The 26387-nt window shown below is 41.0% G+C and overlaps 1 protein-coding gene across 1 annotated transcript in view; it reads right to left on the reverse strand.

Annotated features, from left to right (window-relative positions):
- PID1 (phosphotyrosine interaction domain containing 1) overlaps nucleotides 1–26387 on the reverse strand; it is an 82716-nt gene that overhangs the window by 37417 nt on the left and 18912 nt on the right. The window contains exon 2 of the mRNA XM_084212020.1: nucleotides 12192–12338. Coding sequence (XP_084068146.1) covers nucleotides 12192–12338 — 147 coding nt within the window. The remainder of the gene's footprint in view (nucleotides 1–12191; nucleotides 12339–26387) is intronic.

Below are 26387 nucleotides of genomic sequence, written 5' to 3' on the forward strand. Positions count from 1 at the left end.
GCACTGGTTCCCACAGGCTGTATTCAATTACTTTGATTTTATTAACAGACTGCTTTCAATCAATAGGAACTCCAAGCCACATGTCAAACTAGAGCACCAGATTCTTAAATGATATAACTTAGCATGGCAGTTCAGTCGAAGGCAGCATGCCAATTTATACCATAGCAAAGCCAACCTAAAAACTGCATCCCATTAATGATAATTCCCATGAGGATTCTGGCCACTGTGGTAACAAACAGCTGACAAAGCTGAAGTGTATTATTGCACTATTTGTAAGAATGAGTCAGACATCAACACAGGGGAATTACTCCCAGCCTACAGATAATTCAGTCAAAAAAGCAGCTTTCATAAAGAGCTAAAACCAGTTTGGTTTTCTGTTCATCCTGTTCCAGAGAACACTCAGAATCCACTTCAATGATAGTCTCAAAATGATTGTAACACACTCATATCACCTTATTTTGTTTTCTATTTTCCTTATCATCTTTCCCAGTTTACTACTCAACTGTGCCAGTCTTTAGGAAGATCTTTCTCTAATCTTGGAGATATTAATTCAAATCTCTTTCTGACTTGAAGCTTGCTTTACACCTTTTTGAAAAATAAATTGGGGGATGGGGAGACCCACAACAAACACTGAAATAAAAGAAGTCCCCAAGGATGAAAAAAATTCCATCAAATAACTACTCCTTGACAAATCTGTCTCAGCAAACAGTTCAATGAATCTTCAGTGAACTTTAGAAAGTACACTTATAAAGACTCTTTCAACTTGTTTGTCTTCCAAAATTTGCCCATTTAAGTTAGTTTCCTTCTATGTTAAATGTTTGTGTATGGACATCTATTAAATATAAGGTTATCTACATTTCAAATTTGGGATTACAAAGTGCAGGTCACTGCCATGCCATTTAAACCTTAAGAGTACTTTAATCAAAATGTCATCATGCCCTGGATGATTAATTCAGTAACTCTTTTTCCTCAATGTGCTATGCTCTAGCACCCAGAAAGCAACCCTAATATCTACCAGGCAAAAAAACATCAGCTTCCAAAAGGGAGGGACCACAACCTCAGTGGGTATTCTGTTTGATCAAAATTAACTGTTAACTACTAATTCAACATTTTTCATTCACTGATAAAACACAATAAACTTAATTCCAAATTTACATTGCTGAGAAATTCAGTATTTTGCTTCTGTGCCAATGTGTACCATTTAATAAGATCTTGCTGTGAAATTACTGTAGGTGAATATCAGAGATTAGGGTTAGTAATACAAGGGAAGCTCTTAACTTAGAAGTACTTACTCATTTTCCAAACCAGACTGTAAATTTTAAACTTGATCCATCTCCTTTCTTAGAGAAAAAGATAAACAAACAAAATTCTGTTGCACCTGTTACGCCTATACAACCTAGAGTCCCAGAGAAGAAAGCTGACTGAATTACCACCAGCCTCAAGTCAAATATTCACAACAGTTTACAATAAAGGTGATTGATCAGCAATAGATAGCATGCATCAGGCCTTCAACTTGCCCAGAAGCATTGTGATGCTTATTGTTATGAAATTTTAATTAACTATGCAAAGAAAATCATATTTTAATGAAATAAATAAAAGAAGTTATTAGTCTCAGACACTGACATCCAAATCCTGGAATGAAAAAATTTCTTTCTCTTCTAAGCTAACTTATTTATACATCACACTGCATTGCAGAATATATTGCAATAGTACAAGGAGAACAGGATTACTTCTGGAACTAACAGAAACAGAGGTGGCACAAAGGATCCTCCTCTTATGACATAAAGCATTTTGGATTGCATCATTAATCTGCATTCCAGCAGCCCATGCACTACAGACAGCCACTGGTACCTCATCTGCAGGAGAATGCATCTGCAGTCCAATTTCAGCCGCTTGCTTGCCAGCGTCGTTTGCTCCAGTGGAAGCTTTCAGCACTCAGGCCTGGCCCCAAAGTAAGTACTGCTGAGTCTGGGCATAGTACAGCTGTAACCAGAGATTACAAATTCCCAAGAAGGCTCATGTTGGCTCAAACTAGCCTGAGCAGTGGGTACCAGTGCCAAATGCAAATTCTGCAGTATTCTAATGGAAATCAAAGTAACAATATCCATGGCTTCGGGGGAAGAGCCACACAGAATACCTTCACAGAATAAGCGCACATGCCTTTGTTGTGAAAAAGCACATCTGAAAAGATCTGCCAACACCTCTCCCAGCACATTTCATGCTGGTGAGTGGGGAGGAGCCCATTGCAACAATACCAGGGAGCAACAACTGCAGAACCAGAAGTTTTTTTGATTCTGTTGAAGAATAACTTCATGCGCTATGAAGGAAGGGTGCCTCCTCCTCCTCCTCCTGAGAGCCAGCTCACAGCAGGGTCCCTAATGCCCCGAGGGCCATGGAAAAGCAGCAGCTTCCTGTGCTCTCCAGCATCACAACCACAGCTCCATCCTTACCTTGCAACAGCCACACGAGGATGGAAACATTTCTCAAGGACACACTAGAACAAAACAATTGACAGTGACTGCAGCATCTGCTCAGCCTAGCCAACATAATAAATTTCAATCTCATTTTAATTTTTATATGTCTAAAGCTATTAGGTCCTAGATACTTGAACTTTAATTATTATGGAAGCAATTAGCTCCTATGACCAGAAGGCTTTGCCTGAACAATTGCAATGCACACAATATTTTCTGCAGCATGCAAAATAAATACCCTGACACATCTGTAGCTATCTAGGACTTTGCAACTGCCTCTGTGCTTCACACTGGTGTCCTGGCTTTGTGCCAGATTGCAAAAGCTGGAAATTACTGGCATAAGCTGTATGACATTGTATATATGTATAATTGAAGATTATCTCCTAAGGTATTCTGTAAGTTTAGAATTTCAAAACTTAAATATTTCCTGCTGTAGAGAGATTAAATTTGTTTTGAAATTTAAATATTCTTTCAGAGAACTATTTTGGTATGTTATCTCCTACAAAGACAGCTATAATTAAACAATAGCTCCAAGCAGCCTGAAAAGTGGTATTTCTATAATTGACAAAACAACTCACATTTGTATTTCATGATACAGAAGTATTCTGTGGAGCTTTGTGCATCAAAAGAATTCCATTAGTATATATTGCTTTTTAGTACCTTCATTCAATGCATTACTACTTAGTAGAAGTATGCATTTTGATTCTCATCATCTTTTTCATTTTTCCCCTTGTGTATTTTATCCACAGTACAGTGTGCCCACACAGCTTTCCCCCAAGCTCTGGTGAGCTGATCTGACCTCTGCAAACAGGGCTGCTGGCAGAGAACTGCAGCTGAACAGCAGGGGACAACAAAGCTGGTTTAGAAGGGGCTGGGGGATCATTCTGGTTCAGAAACACTACAGATGTACAAATCACCCTCAGTGAAGTGGGCATTCACCTGCACACAGTGTCTGGCTTCCTCAGTACCTCCCAAGCTTCCTCAGTACCTCCCTGTGCTTTTACAAGCAAGGGTAGGAATTCAGGAATGGACAGGGCTTGTTCTTAACCAAGTCACAGAGAGCGTTTTTAATTCCTGTATGTTGGTATTTTACACAGTGCTCTTTGAATGCCAATCATTCTCTCTTCCATAACTGAAAGAAACATAAACTGTTTAGTGCCTTGTTTTACACTAAAAGGCTTGATTTAGATGACTTCTGCTGATAAATACCATTTGCTAACAAAATCAAGGGCCGATGACTTCCCATTCAAGGTTTTGTTGAACCAAAGGCAACTAATAATGTGAAAGCTCTGAACCAAAGGATGTGCTAGATTGCAACCAAAAGGATTTCTGTTGAACTTAAAAACAGTTTCTGAGGCTCCATATCATGCATTGTCACTCACTTTCTTCACTGGGACCCAATGCATCCACTACAAGGGCAGAACTACAGCAATAAGAAGAAAAGCAGTGTACACAATTGTTGTGCAACTGATAAAATACATGCACCAAGGGGAGGAGCAAAGCACAACATGCCAAGGGATGCTGTGACTTTGCATACCCTCGCATTTTCAAGGGGGTTTTATTGCTTAGGGCTTATTTTCTACAGTCTACTGCCAAAGAAAATGGGCTCAGACACACATATATCTGAGCAAAGTCTGGCTTACCCAGTGCAACCTTTCTGTTCTTATTTACTCATGCAAGACAAAGCACTGCTGGGAACAGGTCTGTCCACAGACAAAGCCTGGGACCCCGAGCCCTGAGGAACTGAGGAGACCTCCTCAACACAAATTGGCTGCACTGGGGCAGGGGAACCTCTCTTCCCAGGTGCCTGGTGTGTCTGCAGGGTGCACAGCAATTGGAAGCCTTCCCATGCAGCCCAACAAGTATGGACCCCAGTCCTCTAGTCCTCCTGGGAGTGTGCACACACACACAGAGCTATTTTCAGCATATTTTCACACATCTCTATGAAACTCAACTCATGCCTGATCTTCCTGACAACATCCAGCCTTGAGCTCCCTCCCTCTGGAAGCAAAAGCAGGAACCTCAGGAAGAAGGCCCTGCAATCAGGGTATTTCCAGCCCTTTGCTGGCCACAAACATGCAGGGCAGCTCTCAGAAATCCTCCCTGTCACCAGTGCTCTCCTCCCAAGGTGATGGTCTGATTCTTTTCATGGAGCTCTTTAAAATTACTTGAGACACACTTTCTCAGTGAAAATCCAAAAGGAAACAAATAGGCAAAACTGATTTCCTTTAATTAATATACATATATTCAGAGCAAGGTTGCTCTGCCATATGCAGAAAACAGACAGATGCTTTCTTCTATGAATGTAGTTAAAGCATAAATAAGAAGCTGACTGCAATATATGACCATTTTTAGATGGGATGAAAGAACTTCCTCAATAACAAGATGCCCTTTACTTGAACCATGGCTTGAAAAATGTCACCAGCGCAAATGCTAAGGGAAAAACAAATACCACCAACATATCTGACAGGACATAAGACATACTTCCACCACTCTCAGCATACATTATTCTTACAATGCCACTTTAGCAGTAAGCAAATAAAGTTATGCCAAAATACATCCAACACAGCAAAACTGAACACTGCAGAAGATACTATTTAAAGCAGGCTCAGTTAAAGATTAATTCAATTGCTTTACCCAATTTATATTCTCCACCTAAGACTCCTGGACATCCAGAAATGAAGCATTACGATGCTTTAACAACCTACTGCACTTGCACCTACCCTTCATGTTTCTATTAGATCCTCTACACTCATTTAAAGTATAAATCCTCACTGACACAAATGGGTTTTCCATGCATGTAATTAAAAAAATCAAATGCAAGAGAGACTCTTTGCTAAGCTGAGAGAAGCCAGTGTCAAACACCCTGCAGTGAATGCTGCCTGAGGGCTGCTGCTATCCAGCACAGCTCATCCCACCTTGCTCACAGCAGAGCCCACAGCAAAACTCAGCAGCTTCAAGGTACAAGGCAGGTACAAGGCACAAGGCAGGACCTTGCCATACGGGCATGTTTTGAACAGAAATGAGCACATGCAACTCTCCATTTTCGATGTTAGAACAAGATGCAGCCAATAAAGTCATGTTTCAAGGTTTCTGCAAGCAGTTTACTCTTCCACAACTGCAGGATTTATATTTTTCTTTTTTTTTTTCTTTTCTTTATATACCAAAATATATATATATATACATACTTCATCTTCATATAGCATACTTGTTGGGTTATTAGTTTATTTGATGCACTTCACCTTTGGAAAACACATCATCACAGACTCTGAATCTCTCACCAACCAGCACTATATCGATATCTAAATACAATGAAGCTGCTAAGTTTTGCCCTATGCAAGAACACATGTGTGTCCTTTTGGTTCATTTTATGAGGGGAGAAAGAAGCAGAAAAACAATCTCTCAGTTCACAATGCAAAATAAGCAATGCTTAAGGATAACAGTAGAAGGCCTTTAAAAAAACAAGAATGAAAAAAAACCCTCTGTGCTTCTGACTCAGATGAAGATGAGGGAAAACAGCAGGCTACGGAATGATGGTACAATTAGCTTTTCTCACTTGTTTAATTTGTTTCTTTATTAAAGCCAATGATCATCCTAATATTACAGGCCTACAAAATGATAATGAAGACCAGGAAGCTAGTGGGACTTATATTTACAGCTGCACTCAAAACAATCATCCTTGACCATTCCATAGATGCAAAGAGAACACTTTTATTAAGTTTTATAAGTATGAAGTGAGGTGGTTTTAAGAATATGAGCAGCTTCCAATTTGCTAGAGTTCCAGTAGCCAAAAGAGCAATAAACGTTCAACAGGAGCAGGCTTTTTAAATTATTTGTGGAAATTTAAGTAAAACACAAGATTTTTAACTACCCATTTATGTCATCTGGATTTTACCATCCCAGAGAGACTATGGATGCATTTTCAGCCAGTTTGAGTCAACAGGACATAAAACCAGTAAAGGGTACCTTGGTCTCTGGGTACTGACACGAGGGACAGTGTTCTGGCTGCGTTCTGTCTGATTCAGGATGAAGACACAAAACCAATCCATAACAGTAACACAATTACAGGGCAGCAGAGGGAAGCCATTTGCTCATGCTTCAGTGACCCAGAGCTAAAACTCAGGCATTGGGGACCAATGAAGGGGAAGAGGAATGAGGCTGAAATTGCCACCACCAAAACCCTGCTGTATGGGCTGTTTGAAACTGAGAGGATGGCTCATCAATTTAAACATTTTCTGGATTCTGAAGGGGCTCCAGGCCCAGCAGATGCTGTACCCCTGAATGCTCAAGTGGTAACAGATTTGGCTACCACAGGCTGAGCTGATTAGGATGGGACACCAGTGGACGAGCTTGCATAGGCCAGAAATGCTGGAGAAAACAGCTTGGGAAAGTCTGGTCTACAGGGAAAAAAGTAACAACATTGTGAGTTTTAAAAATGTGAAGACCAATAAAATCAACAACACAGCATTACTAGATTTGCTACAGAGGCACATAGGGTAGAGTAGAAATGGGGTATTTTGCAAGACAGTCCTGCTGCAAGGCCTTTGCAATCCAAATTAACAAGGCAGAAAACCAAAAATAGGCAGTAATATCTGAGATGACATTATTCCTAAATGGCTGCCTTACACAAGGAATTAGAATGAGACCAAGGAGGGCAATTTTAAGACAATGTTTTAGGGTTTTTAAATATGTATTCCAATGAGAAACATTGGAATTCTAAAGATCACATTTAAATCACGATCAATCTTACTCTCTATTCCTCCCATAGGCTTATTATGAGCTTTCCCCTATGTCCTAGGGTGGCTTCATGATGCTGAACTGTGTCCCCATTCATCTGTTCAGCCCTTGCAGGCCAGACTTCCAGTCTGCTGCACTGCTGTACATCCTGCTGCTCAAAGCACATGAGACAATTTCATGTGCATGGAGATTCATTAGGAGGGCCCACAGGTGATGGTGTTGTCTCTAAAAGCTAACTTTGAGAGAAAAAGAAGAAAAATGAGAGAAAGACAGAGAGACAAAGGGAAAATGAAAACTGTTGGCAGCTGCCAGCAAAGCCAGGACAAAAGCAGGAGCAAGGGCAACAGGCTGTGGCTTTGCTGAAGGGGCCAGAGCTGCTGCTGGAGGGCAGGCACAGGTCAGGGCATCTCAGGCACTGCCCAGCTGTCCCAGAAAACACCCCAAACGCAGTTCATAGGTTGGCAAACATATAGCAGCATCAGAGTTACACCAGTCAGGTTTGGTGTCTCACTGCTGACACTACACTGGTGCCACAGAAGCCCAGCTGTGGTCTTGGCCCCACAGTCATCATCAGCCTGCAGCCAGCTTAGTATAAGAAACACTTCCTTTTTGCTTTGGGAGTGAAGCTATTAGGCTATTCTGAGAAACCAAACTCTATTTATTTATGTTACTTCTTGTCTACTTTTAAATCTCTATCAGTATGTGCAAGACTTGTTTTTAAGACACTATTACCCCACAAATGCCATTTATACAAATTGTTAAACAAGACTTTCATCCATCTTAAATTAAGATACACCATCACAGATGTTTTCACCTCATACCTTCCACAAAGCCTGAATTAATAAGCTCACAAAATCAATCTAATAAGACAGGGAAGCAACAAGTATCATTCCTGTAAGTACCATAGCACTAAAATATGTTTTCCTATTTCATTAAAGCATACTCTTAAAAATACAACTATTTGCACTGTTTATGCTCCTCTGAGGCTGCTGAGAAAAGCTTGTCCACTGGTGGGAACTGGAGGAATAAGATTGCCTGACCCAGTGCTGATTATTCAGCACTGACTTCACTTTGAGGAGTCTTCCAATAAAAAGGAAAAAAAAAATGAAACCTACTACACCACTTTAAAAACTGCAGACAGCATTTTTAACCTCTGTCCTTTTGCATTACTGCACCACTGCCTGGAAAAGCTACAGCAGGAGAGAGAAAGTCATTTAGGCAGCTCCCTTCGTGCCACCACCATGGCTCAAAGGGACAGAAATCAAGAAACATTAGAATCAATACAAGCCGATTAGGACATTAAGGAAGAACAAACCATGCAGAACTTAAACAAAATCATTTAAAAGGCATGGAGAGAGCAGGCATTTCTGAGTAGAGAGTAACTTATTTTCTGGAGATACTCCAGATTCTGCATTTCCATCTGGTGGTACTTAGTGCAGGGATTACAAGCAGGTTTCCAGCTGAAATGAGTGCCCATTTGACATGAAGTACCTACAACAGGACTGCCACAGTCTGATTGAAATCCTCAGGATCTGAAGTAGAATGGATGCTTTTTTCTATACACACATCTAAATCACACTCATACCTGAAGGGAAAACATGCTCTACTAAAATAAAATCACATCAGAACCTGGGACTGAAAGTGCGGTCCAGTTACCAATAAAAGATTTATTCTCTTCTTTTTTTTTTCATTCTTCAGGAAAGGGTGGTTTACCTTAAGCTGATACTTGCCATTTACAGGTGTACAGTAAGCCAGCTAGGTGTTCTCATTCTTTGGAGCAGCTGCCAACCTTAGCCCTTGGTGATCCAGCACTCATAAATGCCCCTCCCATTGCAGGGAAGAGGCAGGATGCACACAGGTCCCCAGCTGTGTGTCCCAGAGAAAGGGCAGCTCTCTGGGCACTGCATCCCAGGGCCCTGCCCTGGCATCCTGAGCTGAAGGAGGATGAGAAGCTGCAGCTGCTCGGGCCAGAGACCTGCCTGCAGCAATGGTACACTGCAGTTCAAATAAAGGAAATGGTACTCAGGAGAAATCAGAGGCTGAGTACTTTATTGTACCCAGAAATCCCGCTCTGGTTTAGGCTGTCTGCTGCATGGGGCTGCACCACTCTGATCCCAGGGCTGTCACTTCCCACTTGCAAACAGGGCTGCTGGGCAAAGGAGGGAAAGAAGGTGCCCTTTGGGAGCTACAGCCTCCAAGTCAACCCACCTGACTGAGCAACCAGCACCACAAACCCCCAAATGTGTGCACCTAAAGCTCTGTGCTGCAAATCAGTGCTAACACTATCCATTTCTCCTGCTTGGGGAAACCATGCCCACGAGTCTAGAAGGTTGGGAAGGACAGCAAGAACATCAGACCCAAGCAGGCAGGTGTAGACATGCAGTTACAAGAGATATGAGTCTTAAGCCTTCTGTCATAAGCAAAAAAAACATATTTCAGAAACCACAATGGTGACAAAGTTGCATCAGATGTGGAACTGGACAAGAAAGAAAATCTCTCTGAATTTTTTCAACTCTTTAACTTTCCAGATTTGATGGGGGTTCCCCTAGATTACTTCAAACTAGACATTTCCCTGCTATTCTCAAAACCACCCCACTGAATTACTAAATGACATTAGATCTCAGCAAAAAAAAAAATTTCTTCAAGATTCAGCAGCTAACTGCAAATGAATGCAAAAAGAAAAGCCTGAAAGGACAAGTAAAAGAGCAATCACATCAGAAAACCAATGCCCAGACCTCTAAACAGCAAAGCAATTGCATGTGTCAAGTTCCCATAACAAGATGGTGCCAGCTGAGGCTTATGCTAAAACTGTGCAATACAATTATTTGTCTGGAGCCTCTGTCAGACAAACGATGCTATCTCATTAATGGGATTACATAGGAAAATTGGAGGGATTTCAGTCAAGAGGAATAAAATGATTAAGGATCAAAAAAGTGTGACTCATGAAAGCAAGTAGAAACTGGATGCTGTGCTCTTGCCTGAAAAGCCCAAGTCTCAGAACCAGACAGGCCTGGTGGTACCAGCAACACCACAGCATCTCCTGCCTTACACCAGAATAACAGCAATTCATCAGACCCACCAGAGCAAAAAATCATATTATAAAATTCTACCTTTTTTATGGCAACACTACTGTGGTATCAGTCAGCAAAAAACTAATAATCAGAGGGGAAAGAGGACAGGGAAGTTAATTACCTATTAACAGCTGGCAGGAAGAACACATTTAGTCAAGAAAAAAGAGGGGGAAAAGAAAGAGGTAGTGACTACAGAGACTGGGTAAAATTGAAGCCTTTCAGTAATTAACAGGAGAGGATTTCTTAGCAATTGGAACAGCATACACATGGCAGGTACTGAAAATCACAACAGCTGAATCACCTGAAGAGAGCCTGGCCACTACCCCAAAACCACCATCATAAAACTCCAGCACTGACAGGAGGCAAACTAGCTATAGGGGACAGGGAGAAGGAGAAACAGCAAGAAGGAAAACAGGAATGTTGTGGTAGATGTCCCCTAGTCAGCACTACTATGCTATACTGCAGGAAAAATAAATGAATAAATAAAAGAGATCTAAATATAGAATGAGATTCTCTTCACTGAGGGGTTCAACATCTCTCTGCAATTCTTTTCCAACTGAAGGACTGTAAGTTGAATAGAAAGCTTCATTTAAATTCTATACACATTCCCAAAGATAAACTGATTTCAGAAAGCATTATTATGCCTGACCTCTCTCACTGGGGGTGAAAGCCATTTTGTGAACCATTTTGATCATACTAATACTCCCTAAAAATTCATTAGATGTCAACATAAAGGACAAAAGCACAACCATGGAAGAGCAGATGCTGTGAGCTACCATACAAAGCATATTAGGGTCGCTTCTCCTGCATTCCTCTGCATCAGCACAGGGCAGCTCTGCTTCCACACCCAGCAGCAGAGTCCTGTTCCTGGCTATTGTGACAAGCAAAGAGTCAAACACTTGGGAAGTGATACTTCCCAAGAAGAAACTTTGCTGAGCAAGTGCCAGGCCCAGGGGTGCCCAAGTACAGTATGCCAAGAGAAGCAGGAGAAAGCAATTTCTTCCAACCCCACTTCACTCACAGATGATCCCCCAGCAAGGAAGAGTGTGTGTGTGCACGTGTTTGTGTACACACTGTGGCAGGGAACATTTAATTGCACTTTGGATCTTATCCAGCACACACAGCATCCAGCAACAGCTCTCCTGCAGTTAACACTTTGCAGAGCAAGGGAGTCTGAAGCCCAGCTCTCTCCATTTTCACCAAGCCCCTCAAGGGCAGGTGGACACTCCCTACAACTGGCAGCCAGGCTGGGTGAAGGGGAATTGGTTGCCAAGCCCCAGCTGGCAGCACAGGCCAAACTGGTACCCAGCTCAGTCTGCAAGGCTGCCCATGGCTCTGCAAGGGCAGGCGAGCTCTGTGATCAAGGAAAATGACTCCAAGAAAAGATGCAAACAGAGCAGATTTGTTTCCTATTTTTATATGGTTTCTTACCACAGAAGAACACGCTTGAGGCTCTCAAGCCATTAAACTTTTTAAAAGAGGAACAGCCTTTGCAGAAGCTCTGCTTTGATGTAACAGGGCAGATTGATCTTGTTGCTTAACCAAATCAAGAAGGAAGTCTCTTGCCCTGCTTTTTCCTTTTTTTTCACTCTTAAAACCCCAAACCAACAAAGAAAAGAAAAAAAACCACTAGCCCTTACAGAAATATTGCCAGTGTTTACAACCAGCAGTTGATCACAGCCTATTAGAAATCCTCCACAATTTGCATCATGACAAACCTTTTCCTCCTGAAACCCAAAATTTCTGGTCAGAAATGCTCAATGACTTTTTTGATTCAGAAATTTTACAGTAATAGTAGCAGTTAACGGAATTTCCATAATGCTGTTGGTTACTTTGGGCTCTTTAGAGTTCTCACAATCACATGGGACACCTCCACAGTGGTGTCACCCCCTCAGTTTACACTTCTGAGTACCTTGCATCCAGTGTGAGTCCGGGTCTTCATGAGGGGAGTTGTGGTGCACAGTTCAATGGCCTCTGGTTCATGGAAGATCACTGTCGGGAGAGGCTCTTTACGAAGAGTTAGGACATTCAACTTAGTCTTTAACATGGTCTGAAAGTGCTAAACAGAAAAAGAAAATAAATTACCTCCAGTTCTAGTGCAGAAAAATGAGAGTTAAAATTGGATGTGCCTGCATGTTTCACTTGCTGCTCAATGCCTCAGAAGCTTTCCTGGGGAGAGTTACCAAGTTCTATCACTTAAGAGCATTCATTACTATCAGCAATGTGGAGGCCATTTTTAATGAAAAAAGACATACACACACAAAGTGAAAGAATTCATTACAATTCACATATGCTCCCCAAAGGGTCTAAATTCAACTTCTAATCACTTGCAAGTATATAATAAAGCTGGTCATGGACCCAGTTCCTCTACTAATGTCCACAGGGAGGAAGAACAGGGGATCAAAGACCATTAAAAGAACTTGTTCTCCTTCCTCTGTACTTAAATCTCATCCCATTGACCTTTGTAGATGTTACCATTCCCACTGAGCTGAATCCCTCATTGGTTTGCCTTTTTCATGTGAATTTTATATTCACTTCCTTTGTAAGCAATAGCTCCTGTAGCCTCCCATGTAAATGTCACTCTTGGTACCAATGAATCGATGTCACTCAAAACTTGTCACTTTCTTAAACAGACTCCCCAGGCTTAGGTGAAGAACTATCCAGGTGAACAGTAAAATCATCAAATTAGAAGTTTCTGAGCAATTGCTTAGAGTGAGTAAAGTCAATCCTCAAAAGACTTCCAAATCAATTTTGTGGAATCAGGGAAGTCAAGAGAAATTTTTTAACATTTCGATGTTACTTTGAATGGACCTTTATTTGAAAAACTGAACATTTTCACATGCTACTACTTATCCAAGGGGAAAAAACCACAGATATGAACTAAATCAAGTTAGTAACATGCCACAGCACTGTCTAGAACTTATCAAAACTTCAGAAGTTGACCCTTATCAAGCAGCAGTTATTAGACATACGTACAATGACTCCAGATTACTTTCATCAAAACCAAACCATTTATTTTGACTTTTGATAGGAGATTCTTAACTTGCTTTGCAGCCACTCCTTTTCTCAGTCTCCATTTTAACTTTGCAAGGCAGACAAGCATTAAAGGGTCTGGCTTCCAGAAAAAGAGATGCTAAGTGATTTCCCAGAACCATGCAAGAAGACTCTGTCAGAGCTAGAAATCAACACAGGTCCTTGTTGTTCAGTCCTCTACTTTAGATGAAGAGAGTGTCTATTCAACATTTTATTTATACACGGGATGAATCAATTATTTAGATACTATGCTGGTTTTCTGTGGATTTTTGTGGATATGACTTTCCCTTGAAAACAAACTTGCTCCCAGATCATGAATACTTTACCATGTGCCAACTGAAAACCTGTTGATACACTTTTGTAACAGTTCAGTCCTTAGTTCATCAGTGTTTAGGTCTAATAATTGTTATGCTTCTGGAAGTACAGCACTTCAAACACTCTTAGAAATATGTTCAAGGCATATACACTAAGAGTCTGTGAAAATAGTACTTGTTTACCTATTTCACACATGAAGTTACAGCCTGTTAACAGCAAGCCTTTACAGCCTCTGTGGTGTTTGTGCAAGCATTCAAGTTTTCATCCCAGTGAAGCACTCTACTCATACTGTTTTCCATCTGCTCATCTCTTCATATTACACGTTCCCCCATTCACACCCCCAAACACAGCTCCAGCAAAAAAGTACTCCATTTCAGATGATTATACATTAAAGAATATTCTCTGACATGTTGCTGAAGATAACAAACCTCTTTGACAGCTAGGATTACTAAACTGACTGAGAAAACCTGCTTCATTTTACCTTTAGGTTGCAATTGACAGCCTTTTGTTTGGAGTTTCCGAGGCCTCTCCAGTGGAGCTGTTAGCAAAGGTTGAACAGCAGGTAAAAAGCCATGGCAAGTACAAAGCAAGTGGAAGGTTTGAGATGCTGTGTTTGAAGGAGCATCACTGATTAGCAGCTGGGCTGGCTGGTCCCACTGACTAACTGCTTGACTTGCTTTTACCTATAGGCTCTAGGTCTGCTAGCCTGCTGCTGAGGTCGTATTTCTGGAAGAGAAAAATGCAGAAGGCAAAGGGTGCTGGAGCTCAGGCCCAGCCATGCACAGGTCACAGCGATTTCCCCTGCAAATGATCCCTTTTCAAGCCTGGGGAAATGCTGCCTCCAGGGCTCTCTGCTGCAGTCTTGTGCATTCAGGGCGATGGGAGAGATAGGCAGAGCTGGAAAAAAAGGTTAAGTTGTACTATTTTCCAAGTGAGTCAATTTTGGATCAACAGAGATAATGGTTGTGAAATAATCAGGTTGAAGAACCTGTCCTAGCATTTAACTTTTCCTTCCCTTGAGTGCTGAAAGAGCTCTATTTCCATAAATGATCAGTTTACAGGGCTTCTCCAGTAAAGAACGGTGCTTCCATTAGACAACAATTGTAAAAAACTCCATTTAGCCCTCCTGAGCAGTGAGCTTGGACCTCCAAAACAGTTGTTCTACTCTGCTGACATCTCTATTAAACTTCAATGGGGCTACTGACAGAAAGGGCACAATTTGACCAAAATGAAGAAAACTACAGCAATGATCTATCTTTTTTTTTCATGTCGTAACAACCATATATACAATTTTAAACAAGGAAAAGCCTACTCTGTGCCTTACAAAGGCAATTCAATACTTGCATGAGCAGCAAGCTGGAGCGGTTGGGTGCCAAAAACACGAGAGCACAATTGGCAGCAAAGAGCTGATCAGCTGCCAGAGAAGTGCAGAAAGGACTGGGGGTGGATGCAGAAATAGCCTTTGCTTTGGCCCACAGGGCTAATGCAGACCACGCTGTGCTCCTGCACAGGGCATGTGATGGCTGTCATAAGAAAATCCAATCTCTGCCAGCAGACACGATGCAGGGAACCCCCAAATAAGCACATTATTTAAACACGTGCCTGACTTTCACTGTGTGAGCAGTCGCAGTAAAGCACACGTGGGTAGTCAATGGGATTATTCATGTGCTTTAAGCCAAGACCAGGATAAAGTGCTTAGCTGAACCCATTTCTTGGGTTTCCACTCCAAACTGGCATCTCCTGCAGAAACTGTTGGCAAAAGCTAATCTATAACAGTAGCCAAGGTATTTTTTGAGAAAAGGCATTCACTCTCCACTGCTGTGAACTCAAAATATTTCTTTAAAGTGCTTTAAGTTCATTAAGTTCTTGAAAAGCATGGCTTTGGCAATCCAGTGAATAAAGTTTCAGGGAACATTATACCATTCACGTGTCATGTGCCAGAACCACTAGGTTCATTTGGTGGCTCTTATATTGAAATTCTTCATCAGGAGATATTCTTAGCTGGCATGATTATACCAACAGCTCAAAACTACACATGGCTCATTCTTTATCCATTTAGATGGTGCTACTGATATGACTTTATATTTGAAAGAAATACAAGGAGTAGGATAGCAAAGGAAAAGATCTTAAATGCCAAAGAAAGCATCAGACCTGTAATTAGCATTTTATTTTACTAGTTGCTGAACGTTACATCATTCAGAGCAAAAATTAAGTAATGATGACAATAACACTGCACAATTATCTTAATTCAAAACCATAGTTTTGCTTGTTCAAGGATTCAAGTTCCACCAGTTTATTGTGCTTAGTTTACCCATCTTAATGGCATCTTTTTCCCTGCAGAAGAAAACCAAATGGTGCACAACTGGCAGCCCAAACCCATAAGTGGCTAAGACTGCCACTACAGAGGTACTGCCTCTTGCCTCCTAGGAGACCCTCAAAGTGCTCCCTATTTCAATGGAAACCCTGCCATCACTAACACACTTAGCTACCAGTTAACGGGACTAAGAATCAAGAATTTCTATATTGTTTAACATGTATTCTGTTATCAGCTCAACAGTCACACATTAGCTCTAGAATAACTAGTTCAGAACATTCAACTTGCTAATTTTACGTGCTGCATATTTAGTTCAGGCGCAATTTCTGTTGTAGTTAAAACTAAAAATTAACAGCATTTGGGTTTTGGTTTAGTTTGTCAGCAAAAATACAGTCACTACCAGAATTCAGGCCAAATATCTTGGAGAAAATAACTATGATTCCATGCAAGGAAACATGACTTGGAGGAGAAAATTATGCACTGAAATTTGTAATAATACAGCTCTTCATCTTCAGGTCTTGACAAAACAGTCACTGCTGTTCACAACATTGAGTATTCAGCAGCCAAGCCTAGTGGATCTTTTAATTTTCCTGATGGAAATAAAGGCCCAAACTCAAAAATCTAAGAAAGGCTTATATACTGGATAGAAGTATAAAAATCATGTCAATAAAGAGGGAACTCTAACTCATTGTAATCTGTAGTCCAGAAACAGGAGTTAAGCAAAATAAATACATTTTACAGGTTGACTGGGTTGCAACATGATGACTGAAAGAAAAGCCTTCAGCACCTTAGCCCTCATCCCCCATTCTCTCTTAACATGAGCATTGCAATCAACACATGACTGCCTAAACTGGCATCACATTTCCAGATGACCTGTACGTGGCCAGTTTTGCCAAAGATGCACATTGAATCCAAACCCAAAAACGATAGGATGTTAACTTATGAAAAAGAGTCAGACTCTGAAAGAGGGATCTGCCAGAACAAGAAGCAGTCCTCTGGGTAATTCATCCTTCTACAGCACCTACAAAGGAATTCCCAGATGAAATCCATGTTAATGCATCAGCAAAAGATGAAGGGAAATTAAAAAATAATATCTATAATTTACTATTTCAGCATAAATACCCCTCCACCTCTGAAACTCATTTAGTCTTGAATGAACCCAGAACTTTTCAACAGCATCCTAGAGCAAGACAAAGCAGCCTAGGAAAGACACAACCAAGTGAATTGAACTGCAAGAGAATTTTATAAAGTACAAAGGTTCCTTTTTGCCTGTTCCCAGTGGAATGTGACTACCAGCATGTCCAGTCTACAGGTACAAGAGGAGGTGGCAACACACCAGACCTTCAGCACTAGGGTTACCTCATGAGTTACACAAGCACACCTATGAGCTGAGGACCACCCAACCCCAAGCCTCCAGCTTTTCAGCAAGGGAAGAAGAATTCTGATCTATATGAAAACTGATCCATTTCAAGGCTTTGTTTTGTTTAAAGCCAATCTGTCCAGTACAGATAAATTTCATCTCTGATCCATTTCTTGTTAAACAAATACTGCTTATACAATATAAATGCTTTCCCTCCCCCATATTAAACTATATCATGCTTTATTTGTTTATCCTTTAGTAGCAGTTCATATAAACATTGTACTGAACACTGCAATAAACCCACTACAGAAGGGATGGAAGCAATTTATCATGATAAAGTCAGAAATCATCCCATCAGCAGCCTGGTCTGCAACACAAAACTGGCATGCACAAACCCAAGACCATGTTACAACTATACTCAAGCTGATCCATCCCAAGCAACCTCTTTGAAACCAATCCAACTCCAGAAATCTGGTTATTAAAAGTTTATCTCATCTAGCATCTCAAGACCTATATTTTTCCAGCTTATCAAAACAAATCCATTCAATTTCTTTCAGGTAACAGATGCTATTTATGTGAAAAATCATATAATTATGTCTGAATTTTCACCTTTCAATCACAAAGAAGTGGCAACATGCAGAAGTGGTAAGACAGGCTTGCCTGCAGGCACCCTGTGATAAAATTTGTAAGTAGAGGAGCTTGGACAGGCCCATGGCAAAACTTGGCATGACTCAGGGGGCTGAGGACATGGCACCCCCAAGAATCTTGGGACAAAGTGTCTGGGAAATGTTCCATAGAACAAAAACAAAACCCAACCAAGCAAACCTTTTCCCCCTCTCCACACGTCCAATGACCATGCATGGTTGCACATAAGAGACTCAGCCAGTGCCTGCCACCACTTCCCCTCTCATGTCCCCACGCTCCTTCCACCCTACCCAGCAGGCAGCACAGGAGAGAGATGGGGTGGCAGAGAGTCTGGGCATAGGAAGGAGAAATCTGCATTTGACAGGAAAAGCTCCAATCCTTATGACAGAACAGCAAGAGGAAGATGGCATCAAAGCAAGCAGGGCATGAGACTCAGGAAAGGAAAGCACCAGGAGAGGCAGCACCACAAGCAAAGCTGCCAGGCAGGGCCCCTCCTGGACCTGTCCTGCCATTACTGAGGGTCAGAAGGGAGTCAAGGATAAAGCTCTGATGGAAAAACCTGTAGGATACAGAAACAATAGATAAAGAGAGGGACACAAGTCTGCAGACAGAAAAGCATGACAAAGTACACAGGAAACCAAAATCAGCTGAGTGTCAAAAAGCCTTCCAGTGAAGATGCTACTGGATATTTGCATGCAAGTACTGAAAATCATTCCATCTCACTTGTTGGAAATATTCTTCTTCCTATGGTGGTAAGACACATCTCTTAAAAGCACATAATGATCAAGATTTCCTTACTAGAACTGGCACTCCTCATCAATAGCTGTGATCACACAGCTGCCTGTGTGATGGTGCTCACACTGCCTTGTTTTCTTACAAGTTTAAAGAATTTCTGTTTCCTCGCAATTTAATTCATGTGAAACGTTTTGTTCTCAGACCCTGTGTACTTCAAGTTTGCTCTGGCTGAATGCCCCCATTCTCTTGCCAAGCTTATGTGATTCCAATCAGCAGGATTGCTGCCCAAACAAAACAGTCCCAGATACAAACACCCTCCAAACTGCAGGGAACTTCAGAGCCAGATGAGAATTTCATGACTGATCCTCTAACATCTCTGTATCATCAGTCAAACTAAACCCCAACCTAAACAAATCTAAGCATACAAGATATTCAAAGACCAAGTTCCCAGTTTAGTCACAACTGCTCAGAACATAAAGCCTCACTGCAGAGTCCCACATCAGAGTAGGAAGGAAGGAAGGAGTCAATATTTCAGGACACTCAAAATCATGAAAATAAAATAAGACCTCCCTAAGACATGAGTGGAGGACAGAAAAAAAAGTCACAGTACCACAGTAAAATGTTCTTTCATCAGTCTCTATGTTACACTGCTTAAATTCCCAGGTTAATACTTCACTGAAAATTAGGCATGCTGGAGAGAAGACAAACATCTAAATATACCTGTTTGGATTTGGGCTTTTACAGTCTTTTACCTAGTGATTACTGTTAAATATATTTTGAAATTAGCTGTAGTTTCCAATGCCTGGTGTTCATGGCATATATATTTTATAACAGAACATGTTTTTAGCATCAATAGAAATAAAGCATAAAAAACCCTTGACCAATATTCAACAGAGCTGCTCTCATAAATAACTACTACCAAGATTTTGGCCCATGAAATAACTGTTAACTTTCAAAATCTAATAACTTTTTCACAACTGAACTAGTTCTGGAATTTTAAACTAGATTACAGTTTCAAAGATACCAGAATTTCTCAGTGGAAACAGAAGAATTTATCAGCTCCAGCATTTTTCAGGACAAACGGCAGTCAAAATACAAGTCCAAGACAAGGTAAATTGTTTTAAAAAAAGCAAAAGAAAGAAAAAGTAGAAATAAATTAAGAAATAGGAGCTGACAAGAAAAGAAAGAACAAAATAGAACACGCAGCAGCATAGATATGTCAAGTTCATTCACTTTGATTTTGAGCTGACCCCTAAGCTGCTTTCCAACATATTTTTCTCCTAACACGAGTTTCCAATGCATGTATTATTTGGTATAGTTGGCCCAATATTAAAACAATGGAATCCTGCAGCATGAAGGCAGCTGTTGCTTTTTCAATTTGCCCTTGGAGGCTTTCCAATCATGTCTGTGTCAGAGAATGCTTTAAAAAGTTTTTTCTCCTCACTCTGTCCTGGCACAACAAGCCCATCTCAGACAATACCTGCCAGACAGCCACTGCATTCTGCAATGCAACCCTTTCGAAACCAGTGTTTCACTCTGCCACTCTTCTCCTTCACTTTTTGCAACAAAACAATAACTTGGTAAGAAGTTATGTAGTTCAGTGACACCTCTCTTGCCTTGCTAAGACTTATTTTCTGAGACAGGGATAGGGACGGGGTGACAAAGGCATGTGCTAGAAACTAGGAATATGCCCTGATTACTTGCTACAAGTAACAGTGTGAGAAACAAAGTGTACAAATTCTTGACAAAAAAGGTCATATATTGCTAAATGTAAATCAAATTGATTTCTGGTCTAATGAACTATTGTATTTACAGCTGCAAAATAACAAGGATCCATTCCTTCCTCTAGAGCTATTTTATCACTGAGTCCTTTGATGCTAATGTACAGCAGTGCCTTTTCCAGGTCAGAACCACCCCAAGATTTAAACCTGGCACTCCTGAGGGTCTCTGAGAAGGGGTGCTCCTATTTCCCATGGACACAAGCCCCTTCCAAGGGAATGGACCTGCATCTTCAGCAAGTCAGCCTTTTTGGGAAGCCTTCACCAGGGTGTACCTCCTCAGCCCTTGTAAGGGACGAAGAAGAAGCCTGGTGGCTTTAGCCTTCCCTCCTGCTACACATCCCCTTGAGCAGCATCAGTGCCTATCCCAGAGCATCCCCAGGGAGCTGTGTCCGGCCAGCACTACTGTCCCATCCCAAGGAACCTCCCCAGCCCTGACTACATTCACAGGCATTTCATCTCCTGCAACACTACTCCCTTCCCACCTCCAAGAGCAAATTATTCACCATGGGGGAACTCTGCCAGGATTATAACTATACAAACCTTTGAGCACACAATGCAGAATATAGACAAAAATTGGGTCCCACTGCAGTGCAGATACATAACCACTACCCCAGGGCAACTTCACACAGTAGGTCTTTTCACTTCTTTAAGCCATGAATAAAAGTAGTACACTAGAGAGCCTACATCAGACATAAGGGATTCTACAGAAAGTGATCAAAAATACCTTTCTACAAAGTGTCTCATTAATTCAGCAAAACTTTAGAGTTGGATAATTGACAGGATTTGCACCAAGAAACCTTTACAAAAGAAAAATCAGACCAACTCATTTACATTCCTGTTTCTCCTGCAACTACCTTACTTGTTAAGCTGAGCCAAAACAGTCAGATGCAAAATTACTCTGCTTTGTACAGTTCAGAATGAGTCAAGTAAAACGGCTGAGGATGGTGCTCCCCTTTGTTAAGGCCAACAGGGCCCATGGGTAGGACAGCCTTCCAATATCCACATCCTCCAGATATAAAAGTTAAATCTGCATCGTGTTTTCAAGGTTTTTCCAAAAGTAATTAATCTTTTCTGATGCTTCCATTTGTCTGGTTTTCAAAGAACAAATCATTAGCACTTGACAAGAAGAAATTAGGCTTCTGACTTCTTGCAATTTAGTCATTCAAACTCAGAGATACTCAGAAACTCCAGCTTTTCTATAAAACCTCAGTTTCTTCCTCTTTACTTGTCAGCAAAGTTCAGATAATTTTGCAGAAGCTTAGCTAATCCCTCAGCTGAGTATTAAGTTTCAAAATGCTAGTGGTTATACATATATATACATATCTACAGTTCTAAGAACAAAGAGGGAGGAAAAAAACCACGGAAGAAAAAGCAAATCCCTCCAGAAAAGAAATAAAATATGCACCATAAGATTCAACCAGATGCCCTTATCCCCTCAAGGCATGGTTAATATACTATCTGCCAGTACATATGGGACCAATTAAAAAGAGCTAGCTCCTCACACAGGCGCTGCAGCGTCACTCTGGAGGAGCCCACAATCCATTAAACAAACTCATTCCAAGTAATTCCATTCTGGAAACACGTGCTCATTCATAACCAAATCCCAGTCTTTAGGAATCTCATATGCCATGAAAAAAACAACCCTGCGTCCACAGAAATCTCTGGCAAAACAATCTGCAATTCAACAGGAACAGAACAACCCTCCTCTTGACTGCTGCTTTACGTGCGCTGCTACCTGCACCTACATGAAGAATTACTACCACTCCCTAGAGAAGTAACTGCCTTGGTCTTACACTTCCACACTGCCAATGAAATTAAGTGCACTGAATGATGGAAATAATGAATTGTTTCACTAAAAGAAACAGCAAAGTTTGAAACTATCCAAGTGTTCCCTTCCAGCAAGACCAGAATTGGAAGACTTCAGGCATGTACAAGAATCATTATTCAATCTCTTTATATTGTGAAAGCTACTTCCTCTGTTTCCAGTAATTATACTCTCACTTTTGTCCAATCTGCTCCAAATTTTGTTCAACACAGCAATGGCTTACAAGTTTCTACACACAAAAGACCTACAGAATAAAAAATTCCACTCAGCAACAAAGAGGAACATCCTTACTCTCAGTACAGTCTCAACTTTCCTCCCCCCTCCATTGACCGCCCACCACCACAAACACAATCCATTCTCAGCCACTTTTTAACCTAAATAGTTTTGCACTGAAAAAAACCTGTTTTCAAGTTTGGGCTCAACTTTGACAAATGAAGCTGCAAAAGAAATAGGGATGCAGATGAGAGGGTTGTTGGGAGGGGAGGAGAGGGGTTATTATTATCAAGGGTTTGTTTATGCAAACACTGTCAATTATTTCAAGCAGTATTTTAAGCTTAGAACAAATGAAGTAATACAGAACATCAAGATCCAAGGAAAGGGACCTGGGATGTTACATCCCTGACTTTCTCTATATAGAGATTTTAAATATATTCCTATAATACAAGATAGAAATATTCTGAATACCACTACATTTACAGGCCCCTGTCTGCCTGTGTCAGGCAGCAAGTTAAACAGATGTGAAAGAACCAACAAAATTAAAATAAATTAAGGGCCTGCCCAGCATTTCCCAACTGTCTTCCTCCTCTGCCCCATTCAATTTAACTTTGAAGCATTAGTGATGCAGTTATTCCAGAAATCCTCAAAGAGCACAGAGCTATAGTTCTGCAGATGTTAACAAGGTGGCTTTTATCAAACTTGATGCAGCTGAAATCTAAATTATTTACCCTGAAAGAGAAGGGAATAAAAGAATTTAGGGGCCTCTGATAAAATATTAAAGTATTGAATCCTGTGAATACCTATTAGTCATTCCTCTGAGGAAAAAAAGTATCAAGATATATATTTCTTTTAATAAAGAAAATGCATATATTTGGCTGAAAGAAAATACTCAACTCTGATGCAAAATGTTTGAGCAGCTTTACAAATTCAGACCTCTATAATTATACTGAGACTGCTAAAAATTCCACTTTCATAACCACCACCACCACAAATAAATAAGTGCCAAAATAAATCCAGCAGATTATCATGCAAAAATGTGTCCTCTATAGCTTAATCTTGAGATAATGCTTTTTATAGAATGTCTTTCTGCCCAGATTTGCATCTCTTGTTATTTCCATTCTGACCACTAAGTACAAGGGTCATCAATCTCATAATTCATTTTTTTCATTAAATTCTTCATGCTGCAGCCCTGCTGATGGCTTCTCACCTCTGCTTATTTGAGGTATTTGCATATAGAACGGCCATACAGTTCTTTGAAAGATCTCCAAGCCATACTCAGTGATGTCAGGGACAGTAATTTAGCCAAAAAGAAAAGGAAAAAAATAACCATTTAGAGGTAAACTGTAAATACGAGGCAGATGGATGGATGTACACAGGGATTCAATATGAATCTCAGTGACATTTCTCTATTGGTCAGCCCCAATTTTGCAATGAAAAACTCACAGAAGACTTTTGAAGGCAATCTCTGAAGTTTCCTTCTTCCACAAATACTTTAAGGAAAAGTAACTCTAATTCCAAGTGTTTAATGCAGTTTCTTATGCTTGGAAAGCAAGGCTCATTTAGAAAGCAATTAAAGTGAATACCAGTCTATGGCTGGGATGATCAAGACCAACCAGTCTGATGGAACACCATCCTCAGAAGGGAACCACTGTGGAGAGGATTTATCTGCAGAGCCACCCAGCAGCCAGGGCACAACGTGACAGCTCCACAGGACTTGCACCTCGCCACCACACACTTCCCCCAGAGCTTCACTACAGCTGCTGAGATCCCAAACACTGCCCACTGCAAAGCTGCTCTGCCTACACCCTCATCAGGAACATTCAGCACAAAACATTCCACGTGGGCACAAAATAAGCCTTTGCCTCTAGGTCTCCACTTGGGAAGTCAAAAGGTAGTCAGAGCTTACCACTCAAAATGAGCATTTCTCTTGCTCAGGGGTAATTCTGAGCTCGATGACAGATGGCTGTTTTCCTGCCTTCCAAGTATTACCATTATTTAGAGGAAAGTCTGTAAAAATGTTTGTACTGTTGGTAAGTTACTTGGGAGACCACCACAAGTAAAATATTTTCATTTTTAAAGAAAATATGTCATTTCAGTCCAGAAGCAAAGCTTGAAACAGATAACCTCAAAAGTGGAAAGTCTTGGGCAAGTTGTTAACTGAAGTCACAGATTTTTCAGAGGGGATTTTAACTCCACATCAATTAATCACCACTAGTTCCCCTCCTACAGACCAACCTTTAATCCAACTACATTATTTTTAGTGTCAGATGGCTTAAGGAACAGAAGGTATCCTTGTTTGATTTTTTTCAATTTTGGATCCCAGGTTGTCTGACTGGAACAGATTTTCAGATGACATTAGAAAAGCCTCTGAAATAACATCAGTCAAGTTTTGCATGCACAGCTATTTGCACAAGCCAATTCTACAGCTCTACAAGACAATCTGCATAAACATCTGGCTGCTCCATTCCCAGCAGCTGATGAGCGAGGGGGACCTTTGATCATTCAACAAAGCCAGTTCCCTCCTGAGTACAATCCAGCAACCACCACAATTCAAGGGTTCCAAGTTTTGCTGTTTCCCTGTCCTGAAGCACTCATTGGCTGTCATGTGAATCTCAGTGTCATCCACAGCACAACAGAGAAAATCAGAGGTTGAAGCCACAGTGACCCCCTGCAGAAACAGGAACCCAAACTACCACCACTGTCTGTTGTTCAAGCCAGGGGAGTGTATGCTGTAGTTGTCCACACAGGGTGACCGCGGGTTTTGACTGACACACAATGAAAAAATGTATGACAAGGGCATCTGCTAAAACACATACTTTTTAAAAAATTAATTTCTTTTAAATATAGGTTAGAAATCCTTTGAAAACCATGGTATAATACAAGGTGCTCCTTCCCTTTATAAAGATTAAAAGAGGAACAGTTTCAACCAGCACATGAAACAGGGCTATGTGTTATGATCTATTTTCCCTGTAGCATCTGTAGGAAGCTGATTAGTTCCAACTCATGCTCAACACCATGAGCACTTCCACTTTCATGTTTTATCACCATTAAAGTCAGAAATTAAAAGACTCTGGTGGCTATCACTGACGTTCCCAACCTGGCAGAGTAAAGCCATTCCTGAAGGATATTTGGGATTGCCTTTTCTGCTTGCACAGTAGAGAAATCACAAATGCAGTTTAGTGTGAAGCTGCCAATATTTAATAGTGCTTAATGGTGCAGTATCTGAGCGGAAAAAGGGCACAAGTGTCTATCTAGAGAACAAACCAGTTCATCAGCTTCCACCAAGTTTCCCTCTTTGCCTTCATCCCTGAATGTGTGCTGCTGGGTTGGAGTTGGGGGGCTATTTATTTGCTGAAACATCATCTCAGAGATGATTCTGGGGAAGAAACAGGAAGTAATTCTGAAAACAGAGGCAGCAACATGCGCACCATTGAAGAAATAACATAGGCACGACAGGGGGAAATCTCAGTGATAACTTGGCAGAGCTAGACCTATGGCAAGGCCTCTGACCTGCCTCAGGCTGCATAAAACACCCCAGGGTGTTGCTGCCCTGTAGAAGGTTAGGTTGCAGCCAGCCCAACAGTCCCCCACAGCTGCTTCCTCATCAATCCTCACAGAGGAGGGCTACCTTTCCATTTCTTTAGCTCTAACTGTGCATGCACAGCAGAAGGAATGAGAAATGCAAGGTTCATTTTGGCCCAGCCCATTTGGTTTGGAAGATATTCTTCTCCAGTTCAGCACATGAAGTGCTCTGGCTTCAGCCTCTTTTCTGTTTGGCACATGATCAAACCATATTTAGAGGAAATCCAATTCATCTATAAAAGTTTCATCTCAATATATTGTGACTTACCTCTTTTCCCTATTCCCATTCAAAGAGAGAGAGC

Source organism: Fringilla coelebs (assembly GCF_963513975.1).
Source record: "Fringilla coelebs genome assembly, chromosome: 10".
Classification (NCBI taxonomy): domain Eukaryota; kingdom Metazoa; phylum Chordata; class Aves; order Passeriformes; family Fringillidae; genus Fringilla; species Fringilla coelebs.